Consider the following 25,659-nt stretch of genomic DNA (forward strand, 5'->3'; position numbering starts at 1 on the left):
AACCCCATAACATTTTCCTGAGATGTTGATTTATAACAAACAATTTAAAAAACAATCCAATTTAAATGATAATTACAAAATATCATATTTCCATAAGAGTGCCAAATTTGATCACAAAGTTAATGTCAGAGACCAAGGAGAAGTTGTTGTCATCATGGGGAAACTTCCTGGTATCTCTGCAAAGCCCTGAATGTGCTCTTTACAGGACAGCCAGACTTAAAACTGTGACATGTATGCTGTCAGAGAATTTCACTAAAATATAAAGTCCACTACAGAGGACAAAAGTCTATTCCTGGGTCCCATGAGGATATAGTGTTAATTAAAACTTGCATGAACAAGCCTAAAATCTATGTTGCATCTTAAAATAGGCCTATCTACTGACACATACAGGTTGTAAAATAGATGATGTATGAAAGGTATCAAAACTGAAGTTTTCATGAATGTCAAATATCCTATGCACAAAAGAGACAAAAATAGCCTATATATGCCTACATAAAAATAAATAACGCAATAACTAAAGAACAAAAATATAACATAAATATCCTGATGTGGGCCTACATAATATATTCATACAGTATTTTTTGTTTTAAAAATACTGTAAAAATATGCACTTATAATAGGTCTACACAGAGTTTTATTTTTCCTTAAGTTTTCATTGGCTGCAAGGGAATTGTTTTATACGTAGGCTATAGCAGAAATAATCTTTTCCTTTCAACCCTCGAGTAAGTAAAAGCTTTGAAGTGCCGGTGGAGTCGAATGTCGATTGGTCACTGTGTAACTGCTGTTGACTGTAGTTACTGTTCCATGAGCCGCTTGTCATTTCCTATTTACCGGCGCGCGCGCTTCATTATGTTCACGCGACTCTGGTTGTCAAGGCGACGCAAAGCATTCCATATAACAAAAGCCACGTTTCAAAGTTCTCTAATGCTTACGCGCTCAATTAAAACATAAAAGTAGCGGTGACGGGAATGCTGGAAAACTGCTGTCAGTTAAGGTAAGTTTTGTTGAACTTTATAAAATAATAGTGCTTATTAAACAAAATGAATGAGTACAATAAGATACAGATGATTTTATCATCGTTTTTGTATTGCCACCTGAAACCATAACTGTACATTAGTACCAGTAGCCTATAATATATTCTAATCCAAAACCAACATTTCTAGATCACAATGGAGTGCACGGACTCACCTGACATGAAAAGAAGTGAAGAAGACCGCTTTCTCAAAGATTTGTCTTTAAAATCCCAACTACTCTGTGGACCTGATGCTGACAGAAGTGAAGATCCATATATGGAGATGCCAGAATCCAGTTCTGTGGATGAACAAACCATAACAACATCCTCAACAGACTCCAGCTACATTGTCACCTGTACAGTCAGCATTGCATTAGCTATCTTTAAAGGTATGGTGGTGGTATTGTTTTAATGCATTGTTTCAGACTTGATGGCTGATGTGCATTTTGATGATAAAATAATTTTTCTATATGAAATAAATTGACATTGTCATGCCTAAATAGCCATATAGCTTGAATTCTGTATTTTCAAGCAGAACAAGAGGAGAATTTTACAAATTCCATGAAAAGCAAAAAAGGGCCAAAGCAAGACCCATCCAGTGAGGTAGTGGAGGCCCCCAGAGCTGAGGGCTATTATTGCATTGAGTACAACTTGCTGCCTGATGAGCCTGAACCAACCAGAGCGGATCTAGTGATGTTTGGTGCGGTGGTTAAACTCTACATGGCGAATGAGACTAAGGTAAACTATTGGAATTAATTAGGGGTTAATATTAAGCAGGAGCTTGTGAACACTCAATTATTTATATGTAGAATAATTCTAACTACTACTTTGATCTGATAACCAAACAGTTGTTGTTGTTGTTGTCGTCAATCTATGCTAATACATTATGCATAAGATTTTGCATCACTGACCCAAAGAAAGCTGGGCTAGAGTTTCAGTTAATTGCCTTCTTGGACTTCTATTGTGCACCTCGCTGTTTAGGGCGAACACTTTTTGTCTGCCACTTAGAAAGAATTTGAGAATCTTTGCATGTGCGATTTAATTGTTTATCATAATTTTTTTCAGTGACATTAATTGTGTTATACATACAGTACACTAACATTCAAAAGTTTGGGGTTGGTAAAATTTATGTTTTCGAGTTATGCTCTCCAAAGGACAATTTATTTGATAAAAAAATACAGTAAAAATATGAAATATTATTATAATTTTAACTGTTTAACATATTTAAAATGTATGCTGTGAAGCTGAAATCCTTCAGAAATCATTCTAATATGCTGAAGAAACATTTCATTATCAATGTTAAAAACAGTTCTGCTGCTAAATATTTTTTGGAAACCTTTATACATTTTTTCTGCATTCATTGATGAATTGAAGGTTGAAAAGAACAGCATTTATTTGAAATATAAATCTTTTGCAACTACAAATTGCAATTTACAATTTGCTGAATAAAACTATAAAATTCTCTGACCCCAAACTTTTGAACGGCAGTGCAATTCTATTTTTGTCTTCTTAAAATAGAATAAATCTTCAGATAATCATGAAATCACGTGTTCTGACAAGGTGCTGAAGCCTTGGCGGGAAGGAAAGCAGGTGTGGGTGAGTTGGTCTCAGACTCTGGAAGTCAATGTGACCAGAGAGCTCCTAATTAAAATGGCCTCCCATAAGGTCACAGTTAGAGTATGGGACAGCAAAGACAAGATATCCTTCAAAGCCAGGAATGACAGACCCAAAGGCTTCAGACTACCACAGGAGAGGTCTGGAGAGGATCCAGATCAAATGGGTACGATCTACCAGAGTTTTACCTACCTGATCTACCTTTAGTCTGAACACCTCTATTATACAGCAACATCTATTCTTAGACACTGCAGAGCATAATGACTTTATGAAGTGAAATGTGTTTATTATAGTGAAATAAATAAAAGAATATTTGGCTTACCCATTTACTTCAGGAGGGGGCCACAGTGTGTTTTAACTGATTTAAAGACGGTAATTTACATCACAGTAGGCAGAACCATGACTATGAATCTCATGTGTGAAATTCACGACAGGTGCTACCCCATAATTACATCCTCATATATTATACTAATGTATAATATGCACAATAAAACATGCAGCATTTTTAGTGATTATTCTTGGAAAAAATCTTCAGTTGCAACATCACTAAATGTCTTCAAAGGTGGCATCAGGAAGATGGTTTATGAGATGAGAGCTATCTATGAGAAGGAGGACAGGAAAACAAGGAAATTTATGAAACACAGCAAAGATCCAGATTCAGCTGACTATAGGAAGCGTTTGGAGCTTCGCTGTGACACAGGTGTGACATAATGCTAATGTTTATGCTGTATGCAAATAAAAGACTATGTTCATGATTATGTTTTTCAACAATATGCATAGGTTTGATTGTGTATGTAGTCATATTAATTCCAAAGTAACATTATATGGAAAATGTTTTTTTATTGTTTTTTAAAAGAAATCTCTTATTCTCACCAAGGCTGCATTTAATTGATCACAAATACAGTAAACCAGTAATATTGTGAAATATTATTACAATTTAAAATAACTGTTTTCTACGGAAAAGGATTAGGGCCAAGCAATAATAAAAAAATAAAACCATCTCGAGATTAAAGTTGTTAAATTTTGAGAAAAAACTCGTTAAATTTCGAGAAAAAATTAAAAAAAAAAAATGTTGAGAATAAACTCATTAAATTACGAGAAAAAACTCGTTAAATTTCAAGAAAAAAGTGGAGATAAAATGTTGAGAATAAACTCGTTAAATTACGAGAAAAAACTCGTTAAATTTCTCGTTAAATTTCGAGAAAAAAGTTGAGATAAAATGTTGAGAATAAAGTCATTAAATTACGAGGAAAAAAAGTCTAAATTATGAGAACAAATTCGTAATTTAACGACTTTATTCTCATAATTTAATGACTTTATTCTCAACATTTTATCTCGACTTTTTCCTTGAAATTTAACGACATTTTTCTCACAATTTAACGAATTTGTTCTCGTAATTGAACGACTTTTTTGTCGCAATTTAATGACTTTTTTCTCGAAATTTAACAACATTTTTCTCATAATTTAACGAATTTGTTCTCGTAATTGAACGACTTTTTTGTCGTAATTTAATGACTTTATTCTCAACATTTTATCTCGACTTTTCTCAAAATTTAATGAGTTTTTTCTCGTAATTTAACGAGTTTATTCTCAACATTTTATCTCGAAGTTTTTTCTCGAGAATTTAACTACTTTAATCTCGATTATTGCTTGGCCCTAATCCTCTTCCGTAGGGGGTTTTCTATTTGAATATACTTTAAAATGAAATTTATCCCTGTGACGGCAAAGCTGAATTTTCAGCAGCCATTGCTTCATTTCTTATTATAATTGTTGAAAACAACTGTGCTGTATTATATTTTTGTGCAAACCATAATACATTCTTTCAGGATTCTTTGATGAATAGAAAGTTCAAAAGAACAATAGGCCTATTAATTTTAAATATTAGTCTTTTGTAACATTATAAAAGACTTGACTGTCATTTTTGATCAGTTTAAAGGATTAGTTCACTTTAAAATGAAAATTACTCTTTACTCACCCTCAAGCCATCCTAGGTGTATATGACTTTCTTCTTTCTGATGAACACAATCTAAGTTGTATTAATAAATATCCTGACGTGTCCAAGCTTTATAATGGCAGCGAATGGGGCCAAAGAGTTTGAAGCTCAAGAAAGTGCCTCCATCCATCAAAAACATACTCCAAATCACATCAATTATGCTTTTTCCTAAGTTGACTACGGAAGGCGTAGGATGTAGCGTAAGCATTTTGAACTGCGAGAGGCTTTGAACTTTCTTCGTAAGTTGAATACGAATATATAACTTGTTAAATTTTTCTAACACAAATGCATCGCTTCGCTTCAGAAGGCCTGTATTACCACCCGGAGCCGTGTGAAGTACGTTTATGATGGATGGATGCACTTTCTTGAGCTTCATACTCGTTGGCCCCATTCACTGCCATAATGCGTCAGGATATTTATCTCCGATTGTGTTTCACCTACAGTCATATACACCTAAGATGGCTTAAGGGCGAGTAGAGCTTGAGGTAATTTTCATTTTAAAGTGAACTAATCCTTAAATGCATCCTTACTGAATAAAAGTATTAATTTCTTTCAAAAAACCTACTGACCCTAAACATTTATAACGGTAGTGTAAATCTACCATTTTAAGGATTGATGATTTAATACTTATTAATTGTGATCGCTTATTAAATAGTTTGATGCATCTATATACACACACTCTAAAAAAGCTGGGTTGTTTCAGCCCATGTTTGGGACGAATGGACAAACCTAACCATTGGGTTTAAAAATGTCATTAAAAAATGTAAACTAATGGTTGGTTTTGTCCATATTTGACCCAAACATGGGATGAAACAACACAGCATTTTTTAGAGTACACAAATTCCCTTATCACAGTTTTATCATTGTCACTCTACTTCTCACTTTCTTTTAGTTCCTATTAAGAGTGGCTTAAAAAAAGAAAAGATCCAAACAGCACCCACTAAGAAGACACTCTTCCAGAAACCCACCCAGGAGATTGCAGAACTCATGGAAGTCAAACAGGAAAAGGAGGCCGCCTCACTGGAACTTAGTTTCACTCCTCTTCTTGCAGGTAGTTTCTTCCTAGCAACCTTATAAGTGTCTATAAAGTTCATGTATGTTTGTTGAACAAGATGTTCTTGTATAGCATTACCATAAGACACAGAGTAAGATACTTGCATTAAAGTCCTTATGGTAGTTTTAGGATCAAGTAGCCAAAAGCAGTTGTATTCTCCCACTCATATGGCTCTCATACACAGGTTTCCTGTAAGTGAATGTAATGTTTATACAATACATCATGAACATGACTTTAGCGAGGCAGCCAGCCATTTAGGGGCTGTTTCCCTTATGCCGGAGCGCTGTGGGGTGGATCTGTGTAAGGGGGCTTCCCTGCAGGGTCCTTGCTACTTAGCCTCTAATTGGCTGTGGAATGGCACCAGCCAAAGCCGAACGACTGCTTCTTTAGCTTTTGATGTGTCTCATCCAGACCCCCAGCAGGAGCTCCTGATGAAAGCCTTCGCTTGGGAAATATTTTAGCCTTGTTCCCATAAAGCCGAGCCAGACAAATCACATGTAGCTCCTTTCATTGCAGGGTTGGATTTTTACAGGATGGAGGCTATCATCCAATCCTGTTATTATTATCCATTAAAGACAGAATTCTCATATGCACTTTATTAGAATTACAGCCATGTAGAATGATATGGGAGTGAAGGACATTCCCATAGTTAGACTATGACATTTACACTACAGATCGAAAGTTTAAGGTCTGTAAGACTTCTTGAGAGAAATCAATACTTTTATTCAGCAAGGAAGGATGCATTGACCAAAACTGACATTAAATACACTTATAATGTTACAAATGAGTTCAAATTCTATTCTATTATAAATAAATCCTGCTCTTTTGAACTTCCTATGAATCAAAGACAATTATTTTTTTTTAACTGTATTTTTAATCAAATTAATGCAGCCTTGGTGGGCATAAGAGACTTCTTTCAAAAACTTACTGACCCCAAACCTTTGAATGGTATATTTTTTCAAACATTAGCTACCTGGCTAGCATATTCTATCTCTTCATCTTAGGGAGAATGATGCTCATCGACTGCCTGGGATTCTGTTCCGGAGAGGTGAAAGAAGGATTCTGGAATATCACTCTGGATCAGCCGCTTATATCAGAGCAGCTAAAGGCTGAACTCAATCCACTAGTCATCACAGTTTTATCTGCTTCTTCTCTGCCATCGTCTCCCATTCCTTTCCATGTACTTAAGGTATGCTATTTCAGAAATGATTAGTTGCATTATTCAACAATTAATATATTACATTAAACACAAGAATAATCATATTAATCGTTCAATAGGAGACATGTCTTCCCGTCTACTGCCAGTACAAGTTCCACAACATGCCTATTTACAGAACCAAAGGCCATGATCACAACGATATTATCTACTTCAAAGATGTGAATGTGATTTTTACTGGTCCAAGCCCTGGAAAGCTGTTGGAGTTTCTTAGAGGTCCACCTATGGAGATCGAAGTCCATGATCGGGATAGAAAAAATGAAAAACACTCCAGCACACCCGCTGTATTTGGAACAGACCCCAATGACACCAATCTAGCAAATGTAGATCTATGGACTATTCATAATGCCTTAAAGGCAGATATTGAACACCATGATCCATATGGAATTGCAAAACTAGATCTTTCAGATCTTCTCCGAGGATGCCGATATTTGAATCTGACGTTACCCATTAGGTGTTCTGCTTCTGAGATAAATGAACAGAGAAGTTCTTTTGAAATTCCCTCAGATATTACAATGCCAGTTGGTCATTATCTTGAAGCTGATGCCCAACTAAAAGTCCAGGTGCAGATAGCTTACCCCCTCCATCCTGAAGATAGCAGTATTGAAGGAGATTGTCCTTTTGGTCGCATCATTTATGTCTTTAAGTACAACAATACTCACATCTTAGCTAAACTGACATCTGAAATTCTAAAAATTAATGCAGATGCCTTCCAGCTAAATCATTATCCAGAGAAAACTATTCAAAGGGTCCTATCAGGTCATAAAATAAGTGCTAGAGAAAGAGAGAACAAAAGGCTGAATGTTCTCACTGGATTTCATATGATGGATAAGGCTCTACACCTTTTTGTTCTGGAAGGATTGAAGGATCAAGCAGTCAAAAGACTGTGGACTACAGTGCATATAAAGTAAGAAAGTCATCATTTAAAATTCTCCCACATGTGCACAACATTTACCAATATGCAGCACAGCAAAAATTCCTGAAGATCATACAGACCGATCTGATCTTTTCCAGGTTGGATGGAGATGAGGAGGAACAGGTGACTGTGCTGTATAACTCAGAATTGAGTTTCTCAGAGCGACTATATGACATGCTTGATGTGGGTCTTAGTCCGATTTGCCTTCTGAAGCCACTTGATACCATTATGATGGAGCCTCTTGTATTTATCAGGAATTCGGTTCCTCCTGCCTGTCTTGAAGCCATGAAACGGTATAATTGCAATTACACCCAAAGATCTTCTTTGCCTTACAGGTTCCAGCATAGTCCTTTTTTCTTGCTTTTTTTCTCAGTAAGCTATGCAAGAAAGAACAGTGATTGGTTTAGTAGAGTATTATGGTTTGACTACAATTTCAACATGGTAACAAGTACTTGGATGCAATATACTTCACAAAAAAGAATTTGGTGTGGTATTTGCTAAACCTAGAGGAACAAATGTTGTGAAAAACAGAGATACTGTTCAAGAAAGTTTAAATGTTTGAAACTAACCTTTTAGTATAAGCCACATCCGTCAAGCCAAGAAGCTTCAAGAAGCAGTGCGCTTCAACCTGTTCCCGTCAGCCGACATGGTTCTCAGTTTAAGGAAGGAGTTTGGATCGGATCTTGGGATAGGAGAGCTATGGATGGCAACAGAGTCCCAGAAATCTCAGGATATACCTGATCATCGTAACATTAGAAAGAGAACTCGCACGCCTCTAGACAACTTCAACACAGAGTATTTGCAATGGAAGCAGAATGAGGGCAATAATGTGAAAGACTTCCTTCAGGTAATGAATTACTGCTATGTTTAACAAAAAATGTTTACCATCTTATATAATGGGGAGAAAACTAAAAAAGAAAATGCATTTTTTATTTCAGGCAAATATCGAAGATGTCCATAGGGCAAGTAACAACTTACGAAAGTCAAAGCCTAATGTGCTTTTGCATAATATAACTGACGGTCAGACCACCCATTACCACAATGTTCAAACAATGAACTCTCCAACTCAGGGTGGAGAACTACTCTACAGAGTACTATCAAAGGTTGGCATCAATTTCCATGAAATATATAAAACAACCTCTAAGGCTTTATTTAGCAATGCCAAACTGTAAGTGAAATATGTTCTTTTTCCTCTTTCTAGGACTCCACTTGCATTCGCTTCTCTTACCCAGGTTTTAGGAGCAGCATTGAATCCAACCAGCACCCAAAGCGCCCAGACGATGCTCGGATAGAGGAGCTGAGAACGGTGCTGTTGGGGTCATGCCATACCACCGTTACCCCCATCTGTGTCATGTTTCTCTCTCAGTGCAATGTCAACTTTATGGGCATTCCTGAGAGCTTAAGCAAGAAGATAGAGTTTTACTGATGTTTACCTACCTTGCCCACCTCTTTACAGATCCCCAGAGCTTAAAACAGTATTTAGTTGCAAGTACAGTGACAGGGCTAACGCTGATTGACTCATGGGACACAAAGTGTTATCTAGAAGCATGTGGTTGGCTGAAATTGATTTATCTGCCTTTCAGAGTCTTTAACTTATTGTTCCCTGCTGAATATGAGCATAGCACTCAAAAATGCGAACGTTACAGATGACAGATTGATGTTATCATTAGCAGTTTCTCCCATTTAAGCAACTGTGAATGTGTTATATTTGTGTTTACCCCCTCAAAAGCATTAATTTTTATGCCTATTGATTCACAGTCTTGGAGAGAAAACATTCTCCATGGGAATAAACTGAAGCCAACGCTTTCCAGATCCAGGCTGCCATGGATCTACAGATATCAGGATTTTGAACTTTACTCCAAGCCCCCATTTGGACCAGAGCTCCCCCTGAGCATCCATTTGACTGGTAACTTAATCTTAACATTCTCGTTACAATTAACAAATCATGCTATTTCACATTTGATCATTCTTATTAAATGTCTAATCACCAAATCAGTAAATACATGGACATGAAATATTGATTTAACTAGAAATATTTTTATAATTGTACCTGTATAGTATCTTAAAGCTTCCACTAAAGACAAATAATCAATTAGTGGCCGTTCACACAGAATGTTATTTGCACATAAAAGTTTTACGTAAATATGCGGCTCACGCCTCATGTTCTAAAAAAATTTTTTTTTTTTTTTTACTTTTTTAAAACCTTACCTTAAAATAGCATACCTTAACATTTCTAGAACTTGCATTTTTTTATTCTACTGCCCAGCTGCATCTCACATTTTTAAATGTGCGCCAATAGCCTAGTGGTTAGTGCGGCGACATATGGCGCAAATGCGTTCACGGCGACCCGAGTTTGATTCCCGTCTCGAGGTCCTTTGCTGATCCTGCCCCCCTGTCTCTGCCCAATGCTTTCCTGTCTGCTCTCTTCTGTCCTCTTCAAATAAAGGCACAAAAAGCCCATAAATATAACTTAAAAGAAAAAGAAAAACGTTCCGTGTGAATGTCCCCTTACATTGTAAAATACAATCGATCAAGCAACACTGCAACAACATTACATTAATAGGACTGAAGTTCTTGGATGCCATTTTCACCACAATCGATATGTCAGATGCGTTTGAATGAAACATGAAAAGCTGTGCCGATGCTGAACAAGCGAACTGAAATAGCATTGCCATGGAAGATGGTGAATACAAAATATCGGACCGCTGAATGCAGAGACTAGTGATAGGAAAAAACTTTACACCTTGTTACAAACCAATTGCAAGTCATTATGAAAGTGCAATCTATTAAATGTAATGTACAAAAAATTAAATGCCATTAAATATAAAATTTGTGTTCTTTTATTATTTTGTAGTGCTTGTTTTGTGTTATTAGGCAGGGCTTGGCAAACTAGATTAATTAGCAGCAGTTAAATATCATTCTCCTTTCTCTACACATTAGGGGTGTCGCAGTATACCGGTATTGACGATAACCGTGATATTCAAAGTATGAAATATCGATATCGTGTTAATTTAGGGTGTGACGATATACCGGTATTGACGATAACCACAATATTTAAAATGAATAGGACACTTATGATATCATGACATGTAAATACTCCAGCGGCAGTACCTGGTTGAGCTCGCAGGTGGCAGTATTGCACCTTAACGCTGAAGCCTGTTAAACAAGAAGACGACGCAGCGCGCGCAGCTATTCCGAGCGGGAGATTGAGAAGCTCCTCTGTCCACACCCGAAGCTTGAGTATGGGAGTTTTTTGTTCAAATGATGAACAGCTGAACAGAGCCCCCGTGCAAGAGAAATGTTTTTCTTATTCTGAATGAATCCGCGTTTAGAACGAATGAATCCGAGCTTCGTTCCTGAATGAATCAGTCATTTGAACAAATCGGTTGACTCACTCACTCATTAAGACAGTGACTTGCTGCCACCTACTGGCAGTTTAGTTTAGTTTCATATTTAAGGTACATTTTAATTAAAGTTAAAATTAGAAAAAAAAAATATTTAAATATATAATATTGAATTAAATTTATGTAGACAAATTGTAAATGCGGTGTAAATATATTAATGCCACTTCTCATTCTGTGTCACCTCTGTATTGCAAAGATAGATTTTGTTGATAATGATTTAATTTGACTGGTAACAGCCATAATGTATAGGCTACTATGCTAGTATTCATTTTTAATTCTTCAGGTCTTAAAAAGCCTTGACTTTAAAAAATGTGCAGCAACCCTGAAAGAGAAAAACTAAATATACAAAGTAAAAATTATTTAGACTGATAAATCTGATAAAATTGTGTATTCCAGAAAGCTGTGTAATAAACAGTTATAATCATCAGCATCCTGAATCAATTGATACTAAAGGGACTCATTTTACCTTGCATTTCGCTTAGGAGAGGCTCTCCATGAGGATGCTCAGTACAAGTGGCAGAGGACGATGTTGCTTGGCGAGAGCTCAACAGGAAGCGGAAGACTTCCCGAGTTCAAATGTCACATAAAGAGAGCAGGCCTGGATAAGCTACAAGACATACTGAAGGACAAGCCAATGAAATATTCTCTGAAAAGGCCAGGAATGGCTTTAAAAGTAAAATAAATAAATAACCTATCCTATCTAGAAAATTTCTCAAAATGATATTACTGCAGTAAATAATAATATGCATGAGTCAAATATCATTTTTAAAATTATGTAAGTTTTATTGTTAATATGGATACTGATGTACATATTTTCTTGACAAACTCTCAACAAACATATTTCAGTATGCTTTAAAACAGTTTAAGCTTGCTATTCAACATCTAATCCGTTTTTCCCCTCAGCCCATTCCCGTTATTTCTGTGGTCCGGCCTTCTGAAACGACCGGCTCAGCAGATAGGGAGGCCAATATTCCATTTGGTCCGGGACCTTTTCAGAACCACAGCCTAAGCTGGGACAAAAACGCAATTCCAAGATCCTCATCCCAGTACAGCAAATTCCACTTCCGGTTAGAAATAATCCTTGTGTTTTCTTTTATACCGTTTTAAATGAATATACCACAACTTGGTATATTCAGACCATATGAGAATGGTATACGAGAACCATTCAGACTACTGATATAAACTCACTTCTTGGAAGGGTTTCTGGCACACATTAATGAGAAAAATTTAAACAAATTTTAAACCTTAACCTCACAATGAAACTGCTCTGACATTAACACTTGGATTTTTAACAGAGATTACTGGAGGCAACATTCATTCCTGCACAAGCGAAGTTCTTTACTTTTCACGGATGAAGAGAAAAGCATACACTCCTTCCAGAAACCTGCTGAAGGTCCACAGACGCCTATGAAAAGTGCCCACTTCAAACACAGCAGAAACATTATAGAGATGAGAACCAACAAAGACATCACCTTACATGTACATTAATGGTATTGCTTAGATTTTATATCCTTCAACCAATATTAAGCAGCACTTAGGTGGCACTATGTCATTAGAAAACTGACATAAAAAGAACTAAAACATTATAAAGTGAGGCTCAATCATTACTGCATATTGTGAGAAACAAGTATATTTAATTTAATAACCACAGGAGTTACTCTCACTTCTTTCGGGTTAAACCGAGACACATGGTTGTGGGAAGCCTGTCAGACAACGAGAGCTGTATCAAAAGGTCCTGTCCAGAGGGTGTGAGCAGACGTACGCTCTCTTGGCTAAGACCTCCTGGGCGATCTTCTTTATGTTGGCATCGCTGTTCTCCGGGGAATCTGGAGAGAACACACAACCCAATCATTCACTAAATCTGAACGCTCTGATCTAATGCGTCGCATTGACTGGAGTTATTAGGCGGATGGTAATTGGAACAGCATGAAGAGCGCATACAAGTGTTAGTGACGGACTTATGGTTTGTAAGGTTGTGGAGGAAATTCTACAACATGTGCAAGCGCTTTGTCTTGCTATGCAATAAAACGAGGAGGGCTGGTATCAATTATAGCTGTGCGTTTTACTCACTTTTTTGAAGCTGAGTCAACAAGAAGTTGTTCTTGAAATGAGCATCCTTGCAGAAAGTGTTGGTGAGCAGCACCTGAAAGCCAGCAGAGATTTAACAAGGTCGTTTACATTAACGATTTTGAAATTAACGTGCAAGCAAATTTCCTTGATAATGACGTTTTTGTTGACAAAACTCTGTGACCTTCGAATAAATTTAACAAAAGGAGAATCGACAGAAAGAACATCATGGAATTATGAAATTAATGTTTAAAAGCATATATAACATCCTATAACATTTTATGAGTTGAATAAAGCCAATACAAGCAATCACAGCTTGACCAGTCATTCAACTGTTTCGGTCAATTGTTTCTCTCATGCAAAATCAAAACCGCTCTGCTGCTATGAATTAAAATTCAGCATATTGAAATGCTTCCCGGGACTTCTGAGAAGAAATAATTTTTGTTTTTTCACATAGCAACATCCACAAACAAATAAAATCATCCTTTTAAGTTGAGTACTCTCTCTTTTCAGTTAATGAACCATTTCTTTTTTCTTTTTTTTTCTGCCCTAATCTGTATCCTTCATTTAAATGCTTTGACTGAGCAATGAAAAGAAAAGGGTGAAGTCTCAATACTGGGAATTGATTTACAGGTCCAGGTTACATGCTCCTTCACTTTGGCTGACCTTGTGACCTCAGTGAGGAAGGTTTAAGAGTCTGTTACCTCATGGTCATGGTTGCGCAGGCCGATGCTGATGGAGCGACTGGTGCGGGACAGGACGGCTGTCATGGCGTAGAGGTTAATTAATACATCTGCAACTTTCTTCAGCACTAGCTGCTCCTCAACGATTGTCTGAAACAGAACAAGTTACAAATGAGCTGTGATATCTGTGAGGTCTTTCTATAAGAATCAAAATGCTATGTGAAAAAAAAGTTTTGAAAGAAGTCTCTTATTCTCACCAAGGCTGCATTTGTTTGATCAAAAATACAGTGCGTTCACACCAGACGCGACTTGCGCGAATAAATCGTAGTTGGACGCTTGAACATTTTGAGTTTACTCGCTTCATTCGCGCGTGAAAATCCCTTCACAACAGACACGAATTCGCGTCATGAGAGGGGCTCTCCCGCTCCTTTATGTGTCCCAGACTCTCCCACTGCTTTCTGCACACTTCCTCTGAATAAACACAACTTGTCAGTGGGGAAATAATTGTAAATTACAGCGAATAAGCTCAATTGGTCGTCTTTAGTTGGCTTGTAGTCTTAAATGTATATATAGCTCAAATTGAGTAAAGACCGTTTTTTACAACTTATCAGACTGTCCGACCTCCTCACTCACTTTCTTTCAAACACGATCCTTTTTATTTCTGTTTCTATAAATGTATGAAGATGTACAGCGACGATGATTCTGTCCTCCATTGTTGTTTCGAATTTCTGCCTCAGCTCGCTACGTCACGTCACTACTAGAGCAAGCTCCTGATTGGTTAACGCGGCGCGGAAATAGAGGGTATGCACGTGACGTCACCGTCGACCGTTACGACTGCGGTCACGCCGCTGAGTGGCAAAAGACTGAGCGGCAGCATTGGTTTTCAGCGTGAATATCGCGAAAAATACACAAAACACGTCCAAAATGGAAAAGAGCTTTGCGACTGACTGTATAAATAGCTTTGACACAAAACCTGAGGTATATATTTAAAAACTTGCGAAAGCTACAGAAAAAAAAAAAAAGCAAATGGATTACTGCAATTCACAGAAACAGCTCGACTCCAGCAGAGAAACATGGATTTGCAGTTATCATTTTGTGTCAAATTGTTGTATTTTGAGGTAAAATTATACCGTATATATTGTATTGTTATATATTATGTTGACAACTCATTAATTAAATATTTACCATCTTATATTCTGCATAATTGGGTGTTTTTAAATAAACAACACTGACAAAAACTATACTATAAAACTATATATATTTTAGGGCTGGACAATATGACGATATAACATTGATATAAGTGATTACGCGGATTTAAACCTACCTATATTGTAGTTATATAAAGCGTTCACAGGCAGATTTGCTTTATATATCCCCACCGTCAAATCAGGCACATATAAATATCAGGAAACACGACTCCTGGCTGCATGTCAATATCCATGGATTAGGTTTATTTGACAAGTTGTAAGGAACACTTTTGAGCCCAACCTTTAGTGTAATTCGTTAGTTTTACTCGCGTTTTCGCAGTTTCCCCTATTAAATCCAGTCACGCAGCAGGTTCTTTTACCACTCAGTCCAACTGAGGGAACGCGTTTTCGGCGGGAAAGTTCAGATTTTTCAACTTGCGCGAATCACGCGTTAAGCGCGTCAAACGCCCGAATCGCTCAATTCGCGCCGCAGGATGTCAATTCGCGTCTTTGCATTGACTTAACATGTAAATCACTCGCTCTTACCGCTTCATTCGCGTCCGGTGTGAACGCACCATTATATTGTGAAATATTATTACAATTTAAAATAACTGTTTTCTATTTGAATATATTTTTAAATGCCTTTTATTCCTGTGATGTCAAAGTTGAACTTTCAGCATCATTACTCCAGTCTTCTTCAGAGTCACATGATCCTTCAGAAATCAGCAGATCAGCATATTAGAATGATTTCTGAAGGATCATGTGACACTGAAGACTGGAGTAATGATGCTGAAAATTCAGCTTTGATCACAGGAATAAATTACTTTGTCAAATATATTTAAATAGTACACAGGAAACATTTCTGAAAACAGTTGCGCTTAATATTTTTGTGGAAACTGATGAATAGAAAGAACAGCATTTATTTGAAATATTTTTTGTAACATTATGTCTCATGTGATAAATGTAATGCATCTTTGCTGAATTAAAGTATTAATTTCTTTAAAAATAAGCAAGTAATATTTTACTGATCCCCAAACTTTTGAACGGCACTTTACTAAATTTATCAAGTTTCTCATGATTTTAAAAAACATTTTTGAGCCAAAAGTTTATGCTTTGTAGATAAATATAAAATCTTTTTTTATATATACATTTATTTACAAAAAAAAAAAGGTTTGATTTTTTAAATTTATTTTTAGTCACTATATTTGCTGTTGCTTTCATTTGTGTCATTTCATAATTTTAATTACAATGAACAATAACATTTAGAAAATAAAAAGAGTACTCCAACCTGTGACCTGTAGTGTATCAAGTAAAATGTTAATAATACACATGTGAGCACAGATTTGTCTGCATCTAGAATTGATCAGTGTCTGAATAACATATTTCAAGATGTTTCAGTTGATCTAGGTCATTCAAAGTAGGACAAATCAAGGCCGTCCTTACGGTAATACCCATAAAGAGACAAGACGTGCCTGCCTTTCTACAGTTCGTATTTCACACAGCAAGTAGGCAAAAACTCTGTGGTGGGGGGATTTATTCCTTTAAACGTTTCCTGCAAATGAGAATGAATGAAGATGAAATGTGGTGCGCTCCAACAGAAAAAACAGCGCGTGGAAATCTGAAGCACTTCCAGGCTGCTCTCTTGTGACTGCAGTCTGATTACAATAGCACGGCCACACAGACGTTCATTCAGAAAAGAGAGAGTGAGGCCAGCTGTGTCACACATGAACATTACCTCAGCCCAACAGGAAAGAAGGGACCAGAGACGAGGTCCCAGCAGCGCTAACGGCCCACGCTAATTGCCTTGTGCGTTACGATAGCAACCGAAAGAAATAACACGCCTGTACATTCAACGAATGGTCATTTTTTTATTTTCTGGCAGCATCTGAGGAATGTGGACAAACTCAGATTAAAAACTGATGGTGGGGAAAATGTGAGATTGATGGGAATGGTGACTTTGAGGCTTGGTTTAGCTATAAATATAGCATAGTTTTTATGCAGAAAGAGTTTTGCTTTAGCATAACATCATCTAGAGTCTGATTAAAAATAAATAAAAATTGTGAACACTGAAGTAAAAAATTAATAAAATTCAGTAAAATTATACAATAAATAATAATAATTTCTTTGATCTAAAATCAAACCAGCTGCAAAGCTTCAAAATAATGTAATAACTAATAAATGAAATAGTTTCATGCTAAACCTTACCTTTCCGTATCGGTACAGTAAGCTTTCCACAGTAGAGCCGAAGAGTGCAGCGTTCTGCTCGAACATTTTGGCGCTCTCCTGTGGGAGAAAGATGACATCATCACTTCACTGAGAACAAGCTGGGTTCAATTACTCGACCACACGTGTTTTAAGGAGAGATCAGAAGAAAGGATTCCGCCTGATGAAATGTCACTGGCAGGAGAACTGGACGAGATCAGATGTGAGGGTGACGGGACTTTTACTGGACATCCCTGAGCTGCTGTTAATATTACCATGACGTAGTACGTACATTCAAATTTATGACCACTGGTGTTATTTTACTATATATAATTGCTGATTACAGTCATATAGAGCACAAGTAGCTTCTGTACCGTCAGACTGGGGTGCACAACACCATCTTTGCCGGTCAGTCCAAAGTCCACCGTTTTCACCACCGAGTCCTTCAATTTCTTTCCCAGAATCTCAAACACCACCCCCACATTTCCCTTCTTCATCTCCCTGCGAGAAGACATTATCACGTGTTAAAAAAATGCAGCTTACTCTTAAATAGTAATTAATCATGAAGGATGACAAATTATAAATGTATATATTTCTTACATACTTTATTTTTCCTGTTAGTATTTTGCCAGCATACTGCATTCCTGTAAGTGCGACGTACATCCTCAAAATCTCATTAGTGCCCTAAAAACAGAGTGAAAAAGAGAAAAGAAACAGTATTATATAATGCATTTCTCATTTAATTGTTTTTGCACATTCATGCTGGAACCTTGGGTTTGTCAACATGCCCCCTGGTGGTCAAAATCATTTATTTCTAATTTTTATGAACTAAAAATTTGATTATATTATTACACAAATTAAAGCTACCATTTATTTATTTTTTTTAAATGTAATAATAACATGATGCACCAATTATTTAAATCTAATTAATAGCAGATAATTACATATAATAATAATAATTGATGAGAAAAACAAGCCTCGAGTTAAACTGATCCCTGCTTTAAAGGTTTAATATTAATAGTAAAATAACAAAATAATTGCTTTTAGTCTATTTTTTGGCCACTATTTCATGTACATTTGCATATGCCAGCCCATGTTCAAGGCATTACACAAGGGCAGGACGTCTGGATCTGCGCACAGCTGAATCATCAGACTAGGTAAGCAAGCAAGAACAACAGCGAAAAATGGCAGATGGAGCAATAATAACTGACATGATCCATGATATCATGATATTTGTAAATTGTCTTTCTAAATGTTTTGTTAGCATGTTGCTAATGTACTGTTAAATGTGGTTAAAGTTACCATCATTTATTACTGTATTCACGGAGACATCGCTATTTTCATTTTTAAACACTTGCAGTCTGTATAATTCATAAACACAACTTCATTCTTTATAAATCTCTCCAACAGTGTAGCATTAGCAGTTAGCCACGGAGCACAGCCTCAAATTCATTCAGAATCAAATGTAAACAATATAACAGTATACAATACTCACATAATCCGACGCATGCATGCCGCATGCATGACGAACACTTCGTAAAGATCCATTTGAGGGTTATATTAGCTGTGTAAACTTTGTTTAGACACTGTTTAAGGCAAGCGCGAGCTCCGTGGGCGGAGAGCACGAGATTTAAAGGGGCCGCACAGCCTAAATCGGCTCATATTTAATGATGCCCCAAAATAGGCAGATAAAAAAATTAATAAAAAAAAATCTATGGGGTATTTTGAGCTGAAACTTCACAGACACATTCAGGGGACACCTTAGACTTATATTACATCTTGTAAAAAAATGTTCGATGGCACCTTTAAATAAACGCTGTTCTTTTGAACTTTCTATTCATCAAAGAATCATGAAAAAAAAATCCCACAAAAATATTACTGTATTTTTGATCAAATAAATGCAGTCTCGGTGAGCATAAGAGACTTCTTTCAAAAACACTGTACAAAAATGTACAGACCCCAAAGTTCTGAAACATACATTAAAAGCACATAAAGTGATTTTGTGAATTTGATTTCACAGCACCTGTACTTCACAAGTCTGAGCTTGTCACAAATTTCGATATAAATAGTTTCTCAAGCGCTGAGCTAACAAACACAGCTCTGCTTCCATTTCAGGTCAGTATAACACACATATTACAGCTGTAACCATGTTCTTCTGTACCTCAAATATCTGGAGGATACGGCAGTCCCTGAGGTAGCGCTCATAGGGGTAGTTCTTGGTGAAGCCCAGGCCTCCTAAAACCTGCAGGGCTTCGCTCACGCAGATCCAGCTGCCCTCAGAGCTGAAGACCTGTAAAATCACCACTGAGAGTCATCTGATGATAACAGGAGCAGCTCCAGTGTGTTGCTTTTCATTTATAATTTTAAGTGATTTCAAGTCTCTTTACCTTGACCATAGCGGCCTCCAGAGAGCAGTCTGGGACTCCAGGTCGGTCCATCATTCCAGCAGTGAGATAAGCCATGCTCTCCATCACAAATGCATTTATGGCCATGGTAGCAAACTTATCCTGTGCCCAAGTAAAATAAAAAACATATGCGAAATATATAAATATTTGTACATAAAATGTACAAATATCAAACTTTAAGAGTCCAATTTGTGTTTGTTTGTGTGTGTTTATTGTGTGTGTGTGTGTGTTGAATGTGTCCGCATCAGTCGGTCCGCTGCGGCAGGATGTTGTATCCCACTAAATTTATGTTTAATAAAGAAAACAAATTTAACATAATCATTTAATATGACTAAAAACATCATATGTACCTGAATCATTCCAAACTCAGAAAGGCTCCTGTTGAATTGTTTTCTCGTGCCTGCATATTCTGATGTCAACTCTGGAAACACAGGGCATGTAAATTAATTTAAACTGATTTTAACTCAAAGGACGTGTTGTGAATTTTCAATGAATCATGTTCTCACCAATCAGCTTCTTGATCACCCCTGCACCTGCACTGCCCATGCTGAAGCGGCCATTATTCAGAATGTTCATGGCGACCTAAAGAAGACGACACATGTCACGTGTCAATGCAACATCATGCTATCAGAGTGTTATTAAATGTGCTGGGCTGTGTGTTTGGATCACCTTAAAACCACCACCGACTTCACCAATAACATTCTCGATTGGCACCTTGGTGTCTTCAAATGAGATCTCACAAGCTGTGAAAAGTACAAATATTAAATGAATGTGCAAAAAAGGGGCCCATTTAACTTCATTCATTGAAAAAGTAAAGTATGGGATTACTCTGAATTTTTTCTGTAATCTAATTACAGTTACTTCTGATGTAATTTCATTAAATACTGTATAAACTATAGAACAATTTTATATAAAACTATAGTGGATTTAAGATCGAAATTAAACGTTTGTATGTTTTTAATGTAACCTTCTCCCTTTAAATACTTTGGTCAGTTCAAGAATAATTTATGCAATTTTATATTATTTATTTAAAAGAATTAAAAGAGCAGTTTCATGTCTATCCTTGTAATGTTCAACTGCTCGAGGTTGATATGGGATTTAGAAAGTAATTAGTAATAAATAATTCAATACTTTTTAGTGAAAATAGTTACATTGTATTAAAGGTGCCCTAGAATTAAAAATTGAATTTATCTTGGCATAGTTGAATAACAAGAGTTCAGTACATGGAAACGACATACAGTGAGTCTCAAACTCCATTGTTTCCTCCTTCTTATATAAATCTCATTTGTTTAAAAGACCTCTGAAGAACAGGCGAATCTCAACATAACACGCCCCCAATATTTGCATATGCCAGCCCATGTTCAAGTATTAGACAAGGGCAGCCAGTATTAACGTCTGGATGTGCACAGCCGAATCATCATTCTAGGTAAGCAAGCAAGGACAATAGTGAAAAATGGCAGATGGAGCGATAATAACTGACATGATTCATGATAACATGATATTTTTAGTGATATTTGTAAATTGTCTTTCTAAATGTTTTGTTAGCATGTTGCTAATGTACTGTTAAATGTGGTTAAAGTTACCATCTTTTCTTATTGTATTCACTGAGAGACAAGAGAGCCATTGCTATTTTCATTATTAAACACTTACAGTCTGTATAATTCATAAACACAACTTCATTCTTTCTAAATCTCTCTAATAGTGTGTAATGTTAGCTTTAGCTACGGAGCACTATCAAACTCATTCAGAATCAAATATAAACATCCAAATAAATACCATACTTACGCGATTAGACATGTTGCATGACGAACACTTTGTAAAGATCCATTTTGAGGGTTATATTAGCTGTGTAAACTTTGTTTATGCAATGATAGAGTCGAGAGCTCGGGAGGGGGCGGAGAGCGCGAGCAATTAAAGGGGCCGCAGCCTGAATCGGCGCATTTCTAATTATGCCCCAAAATAGGCAATTAAAAAAATTAATTAAAAAAAAAATCTATGGGGTATTTTGAGCTGAAACTTCACAGACACATTCAGGGGACACCTTAGACTTATATTACAGCTTGTAAAAAAAACGTTTGATGGCATCTTTAATAGCTAGTAATTATATAATATACACACAGTAATATTCAAAAGTTTGGGGTTGATAAGTTTAATGTTTTTTTTTTAAAGAAGTCTCTTATGCTTATACTTTTTTAGAGTAACTTACCCAATATTATATTATATTATATTATATTATATATATATATATATATTATATATATATATATATATACACATACACACAAACATTATTGTATATATCTCAAGTTTGGGGTTGATAAGATTTTTAATGTTTTTGAAAGAAGTCTCTTATGCTGCATTTATTTGAATGCAAAAACTATAAAAACTGTAATAATGTGAAAAATTTTATAACAGAATATAACAGAAAAGTAGGTGAAATTAATATAACAGAAAAGTAGGTGAAAGTTCAAACTCACTGTTTGAGCCTCTGATGCCCAGTTTGTCTTCAGGTTTGCCGCTGGTGACACCACCGAATTCCCGCTCTACGATGAAAGCTGTGATCTTATCTTTCTTTTGACCATCTTTGTCAACAACTTCAGTTCTGGCAAACACGGTCATGATGTCTGCCCATCCGCCATTGGAAATCCAAAACTTTAGAGCAAACATCAACATTTAATGGAAATACAGCCAGTGAAGAGATTTTTGACTAAACCAGACAGAATGATTTGATTGAAGCAGTCACCTTTGTGCCATTGAGCAAGAAGTGCTTCCCATCTTCTGTCAGCGTGGCCCGTGTCTGTATAGATGCAGCATCACTGCCGCTAAGACACGAGATTTCATTTTAAAATCATAATCATAACAGATTTGAAAAAGGATCAGTTCTAAATCTTAGATGAAATACAGTACCTTCCAGGTTCAGTGAGGCAGAAAGCTGCAATATGCTCTCCTGTTGCTAGTTTGGGCAGGTATTTTGCTTTCTGAGCGTCATTTCCAGCAATCAAAATTCCCTGAAATGCAGCAGCCATGTAATGTAACTTGTCTTTAAAATATCAAACGACATAGTAATTAATATAGGACCCACAATCCAACATCGTAAGTCGTTCGCTCACCTTCAGGCCAATGGCTTGATGTGCTGCAAGCGTGACCGCAATAGACCCATCTAAAGACGTGATCTCTCCTAACCTGGCATACATGGTGTTTGAGAGGCCCAGACCGCCTGGAGGAAACAGGCAAACAAGCAGATGAAACTCTCTGACAGTATATTAGAAATGATCCCTCATATGAGGTCAAAGGTCAGTCTCACCATATTCTTCAGGTATCTGGATTCCAAACAGCCCCAGTTCCTTCAGCCCATTCAAAGTCTCAGGAGGAATTACAGCCTCATGGTCAATCTTACTAGAATCAACTAGAGGTGATATATGCACAAATACAGGAGAAAAGGACATTTCTTAATCATTTGTATGAATCCAGGAAACTGCAAAAGCTGAGATCAGGTATTTTATATATAAAATTTGAAAATCTTAAACTTTTTAATTTTCGTTGTACAAATGGAAGATCTCTTTGCTTCCACTGAAGCAAAAAAAATTATGTTTGTTAAAGCATTAGTCCACTTTCAAATAAACTTTTCCTGATAATTTACTCACCCCCATGTCATCCAAGATGTTCATGTCTTTCTTTCGTCAGTCGAAAAGAAATGAAGGTTTTTGATGAAAACATTCCAGGATTTTTCTCCTTATAGTGGACTTCAATGGCCTCCAGACGGTTGAAGGTCAAAATTACAGTTTCAGTGCAGCTTCAAAGGGCTTTAAATGATACCAGACGAGGAATAAGGGTCTTATCTAGCGAAACGATCAGTCATTTTCAGAAAAAAATGTAAATGTATACGATTTATAAACACAAATGATCGCCTTGCACATGCTTCCGCTTTCTTCAAAAAACTTACGCCGTATGTCCTACGCCTTCCCTATTCTACTTACGGAACGAATGTGGTGCCAGTTTCGTTTTTTCTGTAAGTAGAATAGGCAAGGCATTTTGAAGAATACGGAAAGCGGAAGCACGTGCAAGGCGACCATTTGTGTTTATAAAGCATATACAGTTGTATTTATGTAGAAAATGACCGATCGTTTCGCTAGATAAGACCCTTATTCCTCATCTGGTATCGTTTAAAGCCCTTTGAAGCTGCACTGAAACCGTAATTTTGACCTTCAACCGTCTGGAGTCCATTGAAGTCCACTATAAGGGGAAAAATCCTGGAATGTTTTCATCAAAAACCTTAATTTCTTTTCGACTGAAGAAAGAAAGACATGGACATCTTGGATGACATGGGGGAGAGTAAATTATCAGGAAATTTTATTTGAAAGTGGACTAATCCTTTAGCATTATTAAAAAAATATATTCACTCTTATTTCTATCTCTAATATGTCAAAAATGCAAAACGTTTCTTGTTAGACCGCTGAGGCAGACCAGCCTAAAAATGTAACTTTTACAAACTTTTTTTTGTCATCCTAACAACAGAACTGTGTATAATGGAGTACAAAATCATCAATATCATCAAATATTAGGGGGACAATTTGGTTATTTCTAATATTTCTAATATCTTGTCCCCCTTAATATCTTATTGTGGTTACGGCCCTGCTTTGTTATGACAAATGCTGTTTTATATTGGAAAAATTGCACATTTTCACAAGTGGACTCCACTGTATTTTTGAAATATCATAGTATGTAATCCAACTTACAGGAGGCACACAATAAATAGACAAAAACACAATATATGCTTGCTTTGTACCCACCATCTTCACTGAAAAATTTCTCCACAGGCTGAACAAGTTGGTTTATCTCCTCCAGTTCTTCATTGCTGATTTCTGGGTAGGGAAAAACTTCAGCCTGAAAGATGTATGCATATATTTATTTATGTAAAATTACTGTCTTTTACAGAATTTTTTTTTTTTTACAGAATAATGATTATTTAACGAAGAATATTACTAACATTATTGTCGCCATTATATATATATGGTCATATTTAAATAGATATGTCAGTTATGTAAATCATAGTAAAACAACAAATTATTCCGCATTTTGTTTACATTACCTTGTTTACTTTGCCCAAGAACAGATCTTTAGCATATGCCAAACTCCTCGCACTGGATCTAACGGAGCGTCGCGATTGAAAGTGATGCAGACAATCTCCTGTTTGCGCGACTCGTGCAGCGAACACACTTCTCCCAAGCTTGACAGTATTTGTCAAAAGAGTAAATTTGTTCAGACTCATCTTCAACGTAGATACTCACCCCGATCACCTTACGACTGGCTGAAACACCTTTCACCCATTTTCGTCTCACATTGATGACGACACGAGTCTACTAGGGTGCAGTTCTTTTCATGCCCTGCAGATGTCAGTGTTTAGCTGCAATACACATATTGCTATTCATTTCAATGCTGATTGAAAACATCGATCGTGAATTCTTACTTGTCACCGATTGCTGATTTATTAGTCACAATTGTTGCTCAGATTTATATGGATTCCTGCGTTCAGATATTATAAAAGGAAACAGTAATTAGTAGTTCAGCGGTTTTCTTTCGTTGCAGGCCTTCTTTGGGCAGCGATGCCGCCGTTAGTGTTGACAATGAGGATTTAACTCTCAAAGCTGCTCTATTTATAGCCTACAGCAAGCCAGACAGACACAGACAAAAAGGGCACTGAGTCCCTTTCTCACCACCTGTCTGTAGGTCACACATGCATAGGAAACAGTTTATCCAGACATTCACAACTGAGCTGCTGTGCAGTTTCTTCTCGAGGCTTTCAGCCTTATCTTTATTACAAATACTACTACCATTCAAGTAGGGTTGGTGAATTTTTAAATGTTTTTTTTTTTTTTTTTTTAATATCATGCTCACCAAGGCTGGAT

The 25,659-nt window shown here is 36.5% G+C and overlaps 2 protein-coding genes across 5 annotated transcripts; one reads left to right on the top strand and one right to left on the bottom strand.

The window, feature by feature from the left end:
- The first annotated feature begins 696 nt into the window (after positions 1 to 696).
- On the top strand, positions 697 to 12,730 carry cfap92 (cilia and flagella associated protein 92 (putative)). 3 transcript variants are annotated; one of them, XM_048172555.1, is made up of 16 exons: positions 697 to 994; positions 1,164 to 1,401; positions 1,545 to 1,750; positions 2,573 to 2,792; positions 3,189 to 3,326; positions 5,512 to 5,670; positions 6,678 to 6,862; positions 6,952 to 7,796; positions 7,904 to 8,098; positions 8,382 to 8,652; positions 8,744 to 8,908; positions 9,007 to 9,111; positions 9,564 to 9,711; positions 11,692 to 11,882; positions 12,113 to 12,276; positions 12,505 to 12,730. In XM_048172555.1, the coding sequence occupies exons 2-16, from the start codon at positions 1,170 to 1,172 to the stop codon at positions 12,695 to 12,697; spliced, it is 3,417 nt and encodes a 1,138-aa protein (XP_048028512.1). In that variant the 5' UTR covers positions 697 to 994; positions 1,164 to 1,169; the 3' UTR covers positions 12,698 to 12,730. The 3 variants fall into 3 exon arrangements, with proteins under 3 accessions (XP_048028512.1, XP_048028513.1, XP_048028514.1); XM_048172556.1 differs by having other exon boundaries at positions 703 to 994; positions 1,548 to 1,750; XM_048172557.1 differs by lacking the exon at positions 697 to 994 and having other exon boundaries at positions 1,282 to 1,401; positions 1,524 to 1,750.
- acad9 (acyl-CoA dehydrogenase family, member 9) lies at positions 11,969 to 25,117 on the bottom strand. Of its 2 annotated transcripts, XR_007182122.1 has the most exons (19): positions 24,843 to 25,117; positions 24,544 to 24,637; positions 23,058 to 23,159; positions 22,864 to 22,970; positions 22,661 to 22,761; positions 22,497 to 22,575; positions 22,231 to 22,405; positions 20,423 to 20,496; positions 20,260 to 20,335; positions 20,104 to 20,174; positions 19,736 to 19,855; positions 19,510 to 19,638; positions 17,953 to 18,032; positions 17,723 to 17,849; positions 17,352 to 17,429; positions 13,981 to 14,109; positions 13,280 to 13,352; positions 12,874 to 13,035; positions 11,969 to 12,630 (listed from the first exon to the last, which is right to left on the bottom strand). XR_007182122.1 is itself a non-coding variant. In XM_048172558.1 (18 exons), the coding sequence occupies exons 1-18, from the start codon at positions 25,020 to 25,022 to the stop codon at positions 12,935 to 12,937; spliced, it is 1,896 nt and encodes a 631-aa protein (XP_048028515.1). In that variant the 5' UTR covers positions 25,023 to 25,116; the 3' UTR covers positions 11,969 to 12,934. The 2 variants fall into 2 exon arrangements, 1 of the variants encoding a protein (XP_048028515.1); XM_048172558.1 differs by having other exon boundaries at positions 11,969 to 13,035; positions 24,843 to 25,116.
- Positions 25,118 to 25,659: the final 542 nt, after the last annotated feature.

This window comes from Megalobrama amblycephala, linkage group LG21 (assembly GCF_018812025.1).
Source record: "Megalobrama amblycephala isolate DHTTF-2021 linkage group LG21, ASM1881202v1, whole genome shotgun sequence".
Lineage (NCBI taxonomy): Eukaryota > Metazoa > Chordata > Actinopteri > Cypriniformes > Xenocyprididae > Megalobrama > Megalobrama amblycephala.